We start from the raw sequence: 13,945 nt of genomic DNA, 5'->3' as shown, positions 1-13,945 counted from the left end.
TCCTAGATACCAACAATGAAAATCCAGAAAGAGAAATTAAGGAAACACTCCCATTTACCATTGCAATAAAAAGAATAAAATACCTAGGAATAAACCTGCCTAAGGAGGAGAAAGACTTGTACTCAGAAAACTATAAAACACTGATGAAAGAAATCAAAGATGACATAAACAGATGGAGAAATATACTATTGTTCTTGGATTGGAAGAATCAATATTGTGAAAATGAGTATACTACCCAAAGCAATCTACAGATTCAATGCAATCCCTATCAAACTACCAATGGCATTCTTCACAGAATTAGAACAAAAAATTTTACAATTCATATGGAAACACAAAAGACCCCAAATAGCTAAAGCATTCTTGAGAAAGAAAAACGGAGCTGGAGGAATCAGGGTCCCTGACTTCAAACTATACCACAAAGCTACAGTAATCAAGACAGTATGGTACTGGCACAAAAACAGAAATACAGATCAATGGTACAGGATAGAAAGCCCAGAGATAAACCCACACACCTATGGTCACCTAATTTACGACCAAGGAGGCAAGAACATACAATGGAGAAAAGACAGCCCCTTCAATAAATGATGCTGGGAAAACTGGACAACTACATGTAAAAGGAAGAAATTCGAACACTCCCTAACACCATACACAAAAATAAACTCCAAATGGATTAAAGACTTAACTGTAAGACCAGACACTATAAAACTCTTTGAGGAAAACATAGGAAAAACACCCTCTGACATAAACCACAGCAAGATCTTTTTTGACCCACCTCCTAGAGTAATGGAAATAAAAACAAAAATAAACAAATGGGACTTAAACTTAAAAGCTTTTGCACAGCAAAGGAAACCATAAAGAAGACAAAAAGACAACCCTCAGAATGGGAGAAAATATTTGCAATTTTAAACTATTAAACAATTAAATTAAAAAATGGCCGGAATTTAAAAATGGGTGGAAGACCTAAATAGACATTTCACCAAGGAAGACATACAGATGGCCAAAAGGCACATGAAAAGATGCTCAACATCACTAATTATTAGAGAAATGCAAATCAAAACTACAGTGAGGTATCATCTCATGCCAGACAGAATGGTCATTATCAAAAAATCTAGAAACAATAAATGCTGGAAAGGGTGTGGTGAAAAGGGAACCCTCCTGCACTACTGGTGGGAATGTAAATTGATACAACTACTATAGAAAACAGTATGGAGGTTCCTTAAAAAACTAAAAATAGAACTACCGTATGACCCAGCAATCCCACTACTGGGCATATACCCTGAGAAAACCATAATTCAAAAAGAGACATGTAGGGCTTCCCTGGTGGCGCAGTGGTTGAGAGTCCGCCTGCCAATGCAGGGGACACGGGTTCGTGTCCCGGTCCGGGAAGATCCCACATGCCGTGGAGCGACTGGGCTTGTGAGCCATGGCCGCTGAGCCTGCGCGTCCAGAGCCTGTGCTCCGCAACGGGAGAGGCCACAACAGTGAGAGGCCCGCGTACAGCAAAAAAAAAAAAAAAAAAGATAAACAGAGACATGTACCACAATGTTCACTGCAGCACTGTTCACAATAGCCAAGACATGGAACCAAGCTAAATGTCCATCGACAGATGAATGGATAAAGAAGATGTGGCACATATATACAACTGAATATTACTCAGCCATAAAAGGAAACAAAATTGAGTTATTTGTAGTGAGGTGGATGGACCTAGAGTCTGTCATACAGAGTGAAGTAAGTCAGAAAGAGAAAAACAAATACCGTATGCTAACGAATCTAAAAAAAAAATGGTACTGATGAACCTAGTTGCAGGGCAGGAATGAAGATGTAGGCATAGAGAATGGACTTGAGGACATGGGGTGGGAGGGGAAAGCTGGGGCAAAGTGAGAGTAGCATCGACATATATACACTACCGAATGTAAAATAATTAGCTAGTGGGAAGCAGCAGCATAGCACAGGGAGATCAGCTCGGTGCTTTGCGATGACCTAGAGGGTGGGATAGGGAGGATGGGAGGGAGATGTAAGAGGGAGGGGATATGGGGACATATGTATGCATATGGCTGATTCACTTTGGTGTACAGCAGAAACTAACACAGTATTATGAAGCAATTATACTCCAATAAAGATCTATTTTAAAAAAAGATATACTATATACAATCTTCTGCAACTGACTTCTATCAACAATTTCTATGATTTAGCTATGTTGTTGCCTATAGCAACAGTCATTGTATAATATCCCATTGTGTGAATAGAGGACATTTATCCATTTTCCTGTTGACAGATCAGAGACCTGGTTTCAGTGTTTTGCCCTTAATCAATAATTCTATAACCTTTCTTATGTGTTTCTTGATGCACATGTGCAGAAGTTTTTCTGAGGCAGTGGCTTCCAAACCATTCTGACAATGTCCAAGAATAAAAAATAAATTTTCCATCACAACACAGTAAATATACACAGGTGAATGTATGTGTATAAATATGAAACAAAAACTTAAACAGTACCCTTACACAATACATTTTGATCTTTTCTATTTAGCTGGTAGATCCACTGAATTCATTTCACACCCTCTTGGCTTCAATTTAGTGTTTTTATTTCTAAGAATCACTGTTCTGGAATTGAGCTTCCCCACGAGTGTGCCTGGGCATAGGTTACAGGTTACCCAGGCCACGATACTGATGCCTCGGCCCTCAGGTCAGTGCTTCCTTAGGTGCTGGGTCACAGGGTATGCCCACATTCAACTAAAAAACAGAATAGGTATATTCTGCTAATATAAAAAGGTATCAGCAGTAATGTAAGTGTTTCCAGTGATACACATTCTCGAGCTCTCTCATTGTGGTCTTATTTGCATTTTCCTGATTATCAGTGAAGTTAAGCATCTTCTTTTTATGGATCATTTGTTTCTCCTCTGTAAAATGCTTGCTCCTATCATTGCCCATTTTTCTACTGGGCCATTTGTCTTTTCCTTGCTGATTCACAAGAATTCATGATAAATTCTGTTGTTGTTTTGGGAGTTTTTTTGGTTGTCGTTTTTGTTTGTTTGTTGGCCGTGCCACACTACATGCGGGATCTTAGTTCCCTGACCAAGCATCGAACCCATGCTCCCTGCAGTGGAAGCCTGGAGTCTCAACCACTGGACCACCACGGAATTCCCCATGATAAATTCTGAATACCAATCTTTTGTTAGTTGCATGGGTTGCAAATATCTTTTCCCAGTTTGTGGCTTGTGTTCCCACTTTCTTATGGTGTCTATCCCCCTTTCAAACAGCACTAAGGTACCCGTAATGTCTAGCAGAACTCATCACTATTTGTGGCAACACAGAAAGGTATGAGAGGGAGGGAGAGGGCATGAGGGACAAGCCGGAAAAGTTATGAAGGAGCAATCCTAGAGTCTTATGCTAAGACTGCCAGGGAGTCTGGAGTTTCCGCCCTGGAAGCCCCTTCTCACACACTGGTGCATACAATTATTGGAAAAATAACAAAGCCTTTTCATCAAAGGGCACAAAGGGTCTGTCTGGGACCTGCACACATCTCCAATGTATTCCTACAGACAATGGGTCACTTGTGCATCTTCTGCCTGGGCAATAACAAGCAGAGCCTGGGGAAAGTGCAGCAGAAACACAGAAATGAAAGCTGGGGTCACCACAATGCACATGGGTACTCTTTTCACTACAACAGAAAATCTAAGAGGCTGCTCCTACCTCCTCGGTAGTAAAAGGAAGAAATCTGCAAACCTGCAACCGACATGAAGGCATGGGACAAGGACTTGGGGAAGTAAGCCAGGTCCTAACAAGCATTACACCAAAAATCTAACATAGTGATTCTCTAACATGCCTATAGATCTGTTTGCCGGGGGGGGGGGGGGGGGGGGGCGTGGTCTGTGAATTCTCGATGACAAATATTTAATTTAGTGCTTTCACTTCAATCATAGTTTTTTTGTTTTTTTTTTTTAAAGCATATTCTGGATCATTTGAATGTCCATCTTATGACCAACTGGCAGGATTTCAGTGCTCGTATTTGTTATTTCCTACGTTAGTGTCAATTAAACTTTAACTGTTGAAAACTAATGAGAAAAAATAGAGGTGAACGTAATAAGTGAAAGTCAAACATCATCAAAAGAAAGCTTCACAGCAGTTCAAATATAGAAAAGTGGTAGGAGAACGGAGTTATTATACAGCATACAGTATTAGAGCTATGCTAAAAAGATCTTGCACCATAATAATTGAGGGACAATTTGATTTCAGCAAAGTAACATTAGCTAACACATTAAATTCACAAAGTCAATCTGAGCTTTTGAGTTTTATGATTAGTTTGATTTCAATCTATTTGTTTAGGTTTTATAATCATTTAAGACCTATTAGTATAAGTAGTATAACCTAGTGAATATATTTAAGTAACACAAAAAAATAATTCTAACACTAGGAATATGGCAGAGTTTTTCTTTAAAAGAGTTCTGTATACTATTCAGGTTTGAGAATCCAACTGAGGTACTCTCCACCTGGTCATTCTCTCCACCTGGTCAACTGTCTGAGGCACTCTCTACCTGGTCATTCACCTGCTAGAGGATACAGCTCACCTTTTTAACACCCAAAATATCTTCAATGAGGGTTGCTGTCTGTAAGAATGTCTTCTTACTCGTCATCAGTGTAAACAGGAAGATCACAAAGTCATTCTTTTCAGCCAAACGCTTTGTAACCCCTTCCGTCTATCGCAAGGGAGAAGAAGAGAAAAAGCAGAATAGGTTATAACCCCAAAATAAAATATGAAGGGCAAAATATCCATTCCAGACACTGGAAAAGCAATTCCATGCTACATCAGGAACTGTTAGCTGAGCCCTTAATTCCCTAAAACTATATATAAAACACGGTGTACAAATGTATTTTTCTGGGGAGGAGTTTTAAATAATATCCATCATAGGTTTTTAACCTAGTATCTAAATCAAGAGCTACAAGCCAGCACCCAGTAGGCCAAGTTTTATTTGGCCAGCAATACCTTTAAAATTTTGACTTTAAGTCTTCAGATAGGATATGCTTACTCCAGGTTAGTCACAATTTGCACAAGTCCCCACTCCAAACAGGCAACTTCAAGCGTTTCTTGTTTTCTTCCTGATCCTTGGAGGCACTGGTGTTTGCAACTCTAAAAGCCCTAGGTTTCCATCTAACTTGGATTTAAGCCAGATCAGCACAAAGTTGGACCATATCACCCTATGTTCTTTACGTTTTTGTTTCTTCTCTTTCCTTTCCTTTCTCTCCTTTTCTTTCTTTCCCTTTCTTTCCTTTTCTTCCTTTCCTTCCTTCCTTCCCTTTCTTTCCTTCCTTCTTTCCCTTTCTTTCCTTTCCCTTCCTTCCTTTTTTTAACTGAACTGTGTTTTGCTGGAGTATCATTAACATTAGGTGTCATTATTAAAGAACAGCCTCATAAGACTATTAACTACATGGAAGCTGACAATGATGGAGTCATTACATCACACATATATCATCTTTTTTACAAGAACAATTTCTTACTGGCCTTAGTTACAAGAATAATTGTGCACTACCTGAACAATTAGTTTATTTTTATCTCACGGGTCTGTCTGTGCTTACCTGTGCCACTAGCTACATGTGGCTACTGAGCACTTGAAACGTGGCTAGTCTGAACTGAGATGTGCTCTGAGAGTAAAAAACACACTGGATTTTGAAAACTTAATACAAAAAAAAAAAGGAATTATATCTCATTAATAATTACTTATATTGATGACATGTTGGAATAACATTCTTGATATACTGTGCTAAATAAAACACATTATTAAAATTAACTTCACCTATTTCTTCCTACTTCTTTTCTTACTTTCTAAAAAACGTGGCTACAAGGAAATTGAAAATAACCTAAGTATGGTGGGGTGATGGGTTATTTCACTTGTTTTTGGAGTATTTTTATATTATAATATTCTCGAGAGACTGGTATAATACATTCTTATACTTTTTAAAATGCGATACACAGAAGCAAACACAAAATACCACATATAGCCTAATCAGTGACTAAAAGTGCAGGTTTATTACACTAAGATTGCATTAGCCTTTTTGGTGACAATAGTTTTTGCTGAATCCTTTTGAACTTACTGACAGTTTAGGCCCCTAAACTATTTTTCATTTGTATGTCCCTAAGACATATCTCCCTTGCTCAGGACCTCAGCATTAATTTCTTATTTGTTTGTTTAGAGTTATGTCCAAAGCTTTACATTATCCCTTTTCAATTCTTTTTATTCAAACAGCCTATCATTTATGTTGTCAAGGTTTTTGTGGATGCTGATTTTATCTTAAGATATCAATCCTGGGGTTTCCCTCGTGGTGCAGTGGTTAAGAATCCGCCTGCCAATGCTGGGGACACGGGTTCGAGCCCTGGTCCAGGAAGATCCCACATGCCGCAGAGCAACTAAGCCCACACACCAGAACTGCTGAGCCTGCGTTCTGGAGCCCATGAGCCACAACTACTGAGCTCACGTGCCACAACTACTGAAGCCCATGCGCCTAGAGCCTGTGCTGTGCAACAAGAAAAGGCACCGCAGTGAGAAGCCCACACACTGCAACGAAGAGTAGCCCCTGCTCAACGCAACTAGAGAAAGCCCGCGCACAGCAACGAAGACCCAACGCAGCCAAAACAAAAAAGAAAAAAAGAAAAGATATCAATCCTGAACTAATAAATATGCTATTCCTAAAGGTAAAATAAAATAACCTAAGTGTTTTGTGTTATATTTCTGTTGCATAGCAATGTTATGGATGCTGAACTTTGTGTTAAGTGTTGAAACATATTTCCCTATTTGTGTTGGTTGCTAAGAAGCTTAAACCCAAATTTTTTTTTTTTTTTTTTAATGGAGGCTGCGAAGTCCCTTGATATGCCATCTGCAAGTTGCAGAACCAGGAAAACTGGTGATGAAATTCAGTCAGAGACCGAAGGCCTGAGAATCAGAACCAACAGAGTAAGTCCCTGTTGGAGCAAAAGGCCCAAGAACCAGGAACTCCAAGTCCGAGGGCAGGGGAAGATGGATGTCTCGGCTCTGGCAGAGAGTGAATTCGCCCAACCTCCACCTTTTTGCTCTATTCAGGGCCTCAATGGATTGGATGGTGGTCACCCACATTGGTGAGGGCATCTACTGATTCAAATGCTAATCTCTTCCAGAGACACCCTCACAGACACACCCAGAAAAAAAATGTTTAATCAGATATCTGGGCATCACTTAGCTCAGTCAAGTTTACACATATGAACAAATGTTCATAGTAGCATTATTCTTTTTTTTTTTTTGATGTGGACCATTTTTAAAGTGTTTATTGAATTTGTTACAATATTGCTTCTGTTTTATTTATTTTTTGAATTTTTGAATTTTATCTTTTTATACAGCAGGTTCTTATTAGTTATCCATTTTACACATATTAGTGTATACATGTCAATCCCAATCTCCCAATTCATACCACCACCACCACCCCGCCCGCCCGCCACTTTCCCCCCGTGGTGTCCATACGTTTGTTCTCTACATCTGTGTCTCTATTTCTGCCCTGCAAACCGGTTCATCTGTACCATTTTTCTAGGTTCCACATATATGCGTTAATACACGATATCGGCTTAAACCCAAATTTGTACCCCATCCGCAGTACAGATGATTTTATGTTCAGCCCAATTCCTGGATACCTACTTCTAAATTTATAATATTGGTAGATCTTACATGCTCCTAACGATGCCCGAAATCTTTTTTTGAATGAGGCAAGAAATGACATGGAATTAAATGTTCCTTTGTGTTTTCATTGCATACAGGTTTCACTTCTACAACAGCATTTGTTTCATTCTGCTGTATTTGATTCACTCTTTACAGTTTACCACATATGTTCCCAAAAGACAGGTACTGGGTCTTACAAAAATTAACATTTGTATATTACTTTACAAAGTGCTTTCACGTCTATCATCTCATTTAAATCCCACAACAACCCTATGATGTATGATTACCAACTACACTCTACTAAGATAAGAAACTAAAGCACAGGGAGGAGAATTAATAAGCATGAAGCCAAGAGCTAGAACCCCAAACCAAGTTCTAGCACTAAGTGCTATGCTCTTTCCACCAAATTGCTTCTTCTATTCACCATTCTTTCCCACTCAGTGATCAACCTAGTTGGGTGTCCTGGTCAACACATGGTGGGTCTTCTGGTTCTTGTTTTGTTTTCTAACAATAATAACGAAGGAGTAGGCACAATAGGGTTTAAAGGAATCCTAAAAGGTCACAGGCACTCTTTCAATGCTTGCATCCATTTAACAAGTTTTTTGTTCAGTCTCTGCTTGGACACCTCCAGGGCTAGAGGAGTTCAGTACCTGCTGAAGCAGCCATGGCTCAATTAATAGGAAATTTTGCCATCCATAATTTCTACCTGTTGGTTATGGTTCTCAGGCACATATAAGTCCAATTCTCCAATGTCTGAAGATAGCTGTCATGTCTACCACCCGCAGTCAAATCTTCCCTCCTCAAGCACTGCAGATGTGGTAGGGAGAAAAATGAGGCCCTGATGGCAGGGATACTTACACAGACACAGGTATTATACAAGATGCTCAAACAGTCCTTGGACATTTCATCACTTACTGAAAGCAAAAGGGGAATAACTGGTTATTTTTCTCATTGGAAAGATAGTGTAACAGAATTAAATTTTTGAACATAGAATTGTTCCTCATAATCCCCTCCAAGATGATTATTTTCCTTTTAGCATACCTCCTTCTAGTCCTTATTCACCAAAGAGTTTCATGGTGCCTGCATCAGAGCCTACAAACCAATTTGTATACTGCTTTTTGGTTTGATATAGTATTATGCTTATTATGTTCCATAGTCTTCATAATTTCAACCTGTTGTGGTGTTATCACTTAGTAAGCCATGTTCCCTTTACAGCTTGATTAGAATTATATCCAGGGTTTTAGGGCTTCCCTGGTGGCGCAGCGGTTGAGAGTCCGCCTGCCGATGCAGGGGACACGGGTTCGTGCCCTGGTCCGGGAAGATCCCACATGCCGCGGAGAGGCTAGGCCCGTGAGCCATGGCCACTGAGCCTGCGTGTCCGGAGCCTGTGCTCCGCAACGGGAGAGGCCACAACAGTGAGAGGCCCGCATACCGCAAAAAAATAATAATAATAATAAAAATAAAAATTAAAAAATTAAAAAAAAGAATTATATCCAGGGTTTTAAAAATTTTGCTATTTAAACAGACTAGAAATAAACAACATAATATATAGTCCTTTAATGTTTGTGTTGAACTGGTTCCCTAAGGTACATCTCCAAAAGCAGAATTACGAGAATCCAAAGTAATTGGATTGTTGTTATAAATTTCCACTGAAAATTCTACTAGCAGCAAACAAGGATGTCATTTTTCCTACAGACTCAATGTGTTTTGTTCTGTTGTTATTTACGTTGGGTACCAATAAAGAACTAGTTACTTCTCTGTGAGCAGGAACAGGAGAGTACGACAAAAAGGAAACTAAATTTTCAAGTCCTCAAAACTGGGAGATGATAAAATTGAGTATGAATCATGGATAAAGTGTTTTGTTTGGCATTACTTTTATTTTTAAAAACTGTTCCCATTCATTCCTATGCTGCCACACACTCTAAAATGTTAGGCTTCCCTCCAAGATCCCAGTGGGCAGCCCTGCCAAGCTAGCTTGACCAGAAGGGTTATCTGACATAATCTTGAGACAATGCAGGTGTCCTGTATCCCTCATCACCACTTTTCAACCTATGGAGCCTTTTTGGTTTATTTATTTCATGACTTCAGAGCAGGCTGGAACACCAAATCAGTATATCTCAGTACTTCTAGACCTTTCATTTTCAAAGGGAACTGGAATTCACTCATTCATCAGATATTTATTCAGCATCCACTCTAGAGCAGATACAGAATATACAGTGGTTAGTGAGAAAAAAAAAAAAGACAAAGCCTCATGGAACTTATAAATCTAGTGGGAGAAGAGAGAATAAATAAGTACACCAACAAGTAATTACAAGATGCTACCTGCTATGAGGGTAGAGGACATGATGACCAATTTAGATAGGATACAAAGCTGCGACATAAAAGATGAATATGAATCCTCTTAACCACTACTACACATATAAACAAGGCCTTAACATAGTATGTCATGTTGATGTTGGGGGGAACATTTTTTTAATTAAAAAAAAAGTGATATTTGTAGTAGAGCATTCATCAGATGTTAACTGATCTCTGGCTTCTAATGCCAAAGTAAGTGTACTTACTCATTTTTTTAAATTATCAACTGACTACCTAAAAATAATATTTGCAACATGTGTAAGTTATAGAGAATAATAATAGAATAATACCCATATACCTACCACCCAGTCCAAGAAATAATGTGCTACCCTAAACACTTTGACTTTTTACCATACACATTCTGGTAATGACTGAACTTTTCACAAAGAGCTTATATCACTTTTATAACAACAAAAACAAGACAATAATTTTTAAAAATAAAACAAATGATCTTACCAGGCTTTTCCTTACTCTCTCAATTAACTATATGAGAAATAAGAATTTGCAAAGAAAACATAAAAGCTGAAACCAAGGACTATTAGAAACTACAAAGATGCAATAATTTTAGCCCAGTAGTTTTCACACTTTTTCTTTTAAAGCACTAGACTTATATTTCTACCAAGTATAAAATAAAGAAAGCTGCTTAGTTAGGGGCAGAGAGTGTCCTACAGCCGAATATAAGGCATGTCCTCATTGTTAAGAGTTAGGAAGGGAAAGAAGAGAAACTCCTGGGAATTGTCATCATAACAGCAGGTTAGGAAATGAGTACCAGTGGCTGATAAGTATACTTACTTTTCAGTTTCTGTCCCCGAATAGAGATTGTAGGCCTCATAAGAATTTCTACAAGGAGCTATAAAAAAAAAAAAATTGGATAAAACCTTCAAAATTCAAAGCACAACTTACAAAACAATCTTTGCCATGACAACTCATGGCCCAAATATCTGTCAGGGTACTGCAAGACCCTCTTGTTCCCAACACAGGCAGAAGGCAGTGAAGTTCAGGGAAATGAGCACTGTACCAAGAGTCGGGAAACCTGGGTTCTAGTTGCAGCTCAGCCACCTATTCCCCATGTAAACTCGGGCAAGTCAGTGTCCCTCCATGGCCTTGGCTCTCATTTTTAAAAATAAGAACGTTAGATTAGTTAATCTCTGGGGTAGCTTTAATTTTTTAAAAGCTGCAGAACATTTTCACTACGATTCCTCTTTTGCTTTAGAATATTTGTGTTCTTTTTATAAACATAAGTTTATAAAAAGAATCACAAAAGGTATACCATAAACCGTTAATACTGATTTCTACAGGGGGCTGGGGAGTATATGCATTCATTTTTCATTTTACATACTTTTAATATAACACATAATTCTGTTTAAACTGTTTACAATAAATATGCATTTAAAAACCCATTCTGCTGAAACAAAGGACAGTTTATAATGATAAAAGGGTCAATCCATCGGGACGATATAACAATTATAAACATATATGCATCTAACAACAGAACCTCAAAATACATGAAGCAAAAGCTGACAGAACTGAAGGAGACAATTCAAAAGTAATAGCTGGATAATACCCCACTTTCAATAATGGATAGACAATGACGTACTACCAAAAATATAGAAGACTTGAACACTATAAACCAACAAGCTCTAACAGACAGCTATAAAGCATTCTGCCCAGCAACAGCAGAATACACATTCTACTCAAGCACACATGGAATACACATGCACACACACACACACACACACACACAGGAAGACTACTCAGCCATAAAAAAGAATGAAATTTTGCCATCTGCAGCAACATGGATGGACTTGGAGGACATTATGCTAAATGAAATAAGTCAGACAGAGAAAGACAAACACTGTATATCACTTGTATGAGGAATCTAAAAAAGTAAAACACAATAGTGACTATAATAAAAAAGAAGCAGACTCACAGATACAGAGAACAAACTAGTGGTTACCAGTGGGGGGAAGGGGCAATATAAAGGTGGGAGAGTGGGAGGTACAAACTAGTATGTCTAAGATAGCCTACAAGGATGTATTGTACAACATGGGGGGATACAGCCAATATTTTACAATACTATAAACAAAGCATAACCTTTAAAATCACTATACTATACAACAACTATACTTCAATAAAAATGCAAAAAATGAATTTCTCTTAAAAGAAAAAAAAGGGAATTATCTCAAACCAATAACCTAATCTTTCACTTCAATTCACTGGAAAAAGAGGTGCAAAACAAACCCAAAGCAAGCAGAAGAAAAGAAGTAATAAGGATTAGAATGGAAACTAATTTAGCAGAGAATAGAAAATAACAGAGAATATCAACGAGATCACCACTGATCTTATAGAAAACAAGAACTGCTTTCCTCCTGATGAATACTTTTAACTATTATATATAATGCCACACTAAGCATCTTTGTATACAAAGCCTTATCTCATTTTGACTTATGTCTTCATGAGAGATTCACATAAATGGAAACAACAGGGCAAAATGAGTAATGATCTTTAAGGTTTTGAGGCATACTACACAAATGCTTTTGAAAAGAGATGCCCCACTTTTCACAGTCATCCAAGAAGAGTATAAGATATTCATCTGCATAGGTTATTATATTTAAAATAAATTCTCTTCAAATAGAGGATGGACTATGTCAATGAATAAATTAAAAGTCCCTGAATGCCAAGTGATGGATCATACCTGGCCCACAGGCATAATTCACGTGGTCTACATCTACTGAAAAGCTGGGAGATTCTACATAAGAATCTAGATTTCCTACATCCCTGAGGGCAAAGGTCAATAGGAATGGAAGCCATTTCCCCATAAAAGCAGGCATGCACTCTCCAGTTCATCCTAGTCCCTGAAGTCATTTAATTTATACAGATCTCCATTTTTTTCTTTTTTTTTTTTAAATTTATTTATTTGGCTGCACTGGGTCTTAGTTGCCACGTGTGGGATCTTCGTTGCAGCATGCGGGATCTAGTTCCCTGACCAGGGATTGAACCCGGGCACCCTGCACTGGGAATGTGGACTCTTAACCGCTGGACCACCAGGGAAGTCCCAGAGAGACATATCTTTTACTTTGTACCTTAAAAAAAAAGGGGATATATACATATATTTTAAAATTTTATTAGTTTAATTAATTTATTTATTTTTGGTTGTGCTGGGTCTTAGTTGCGGCATGCATTTGGGATCTAGTTCCCTGACCAGGGAACAAGCCAGCGTCCCCTGCATTGGGAGGTGAATTCCTAACCACTGCACCACCAGATCAATTTACATAAATCAATTATTCTAGTGTAAAAGTTTTGGTGCTTCAATACATGTGAATACCACTGAGCTTCTAAAGATGAAAATTCTGGGGACTTCCCTGGGGGTCCAGTGGTTAAGACTCCACCTTCCAATGCAGGGGGTGTGGGTTCAATCCCTGGTTGGGGAACTAAGATCCCACATGCTACGTGGCCAAAAAAAAAAAAGCTATGCCTGTAGTGATAGTTACTCTGTAACTCTGTAAATACACCAAGAATCATTGAATTGTACAAATAAAGCAAGTGAACTGTATGGTACGTAAATTATAACCAAATAACAATTTTTTTAAAATCATAAAGAAAGATGAAAATTCTGAAATGTTTGCTATAAATTCTAAAACGTTTCCTACCTCCCATTTCAAGAGTTAAATTCCCAAGCCATTAAGTAGCAGTAGTAATAATAAACAACAACTTACATCAACACCTCCAAACAAATCAAAAATATAAGTATTTGGATAAGTGGTTTCTTGGGTAAGTTTCCTCTCTTCAGTAACAAATGCCATAGCCTCCATCGAGAGAAGAGGAGAAATTTCCTAGTGAAAAAGGATACAGAAAGACATTCAGTTTAGTATCCAACACAAACCAGACACCAAAACAACAGTTTGCATTTTAGT

At 38.2% G+C, this 13,945-nt stretch overlaps 1 protein-coding gene across 2 annotated transcripts in view; it reads right to left on the bottom strand.

Annotated features, from left to right (window-relative positions):
- TRPC4AP (transient receptor potential cation channel subfamily C member 4 associated protein) overlaps window positions 1-13,945 on the bottom strand; it is a 73,319-nt gene that overhangs the window by 36,689 nt on the left and 22,685 nt on the right. For both annotated transcript variants that reach the window (XM_082643897.1, XM_082643896.1), the window contains exons 3-6: window positions 13,748-13,864; window positions 10,824-10,881; window positions 8,535-8,590; window positions 4,566-4,694 (exon numbers count right to left, since the gene is read on the bottom strand). In XM_082643897.1, coding sequence (XP_082500023.1) covers window positions 4,566-4,694; window positions 8,535-8,590; window positions 10,824-10,881; window positions 13,748-13,864 — 360 coding nt within the window. The remainder of the gene's footprint in view (window positions 1-4,565; window positions 4,695-8,534; window positions 8,591-10,823; window positions 10,882-13,747; window positions 13,865-13,945) is intronic.

Source organism: Mesoplodon mirus (genome assembly GCF_964341445.2).
Source record: "Mesoplodon mirus genome assembly, chromosome: 15".
NCBI lineage: Eukaryota > Metazoa > Chordata > Mammalia > Artiodactyla > Ziphiidae > Mesoplodon > Mesoplodon mirus.
The sequence above is the reverse complement of the archived record's forward strand: the minus strand, read 5'-3'. Positions and strand labels throughout refer to the sequence as shown.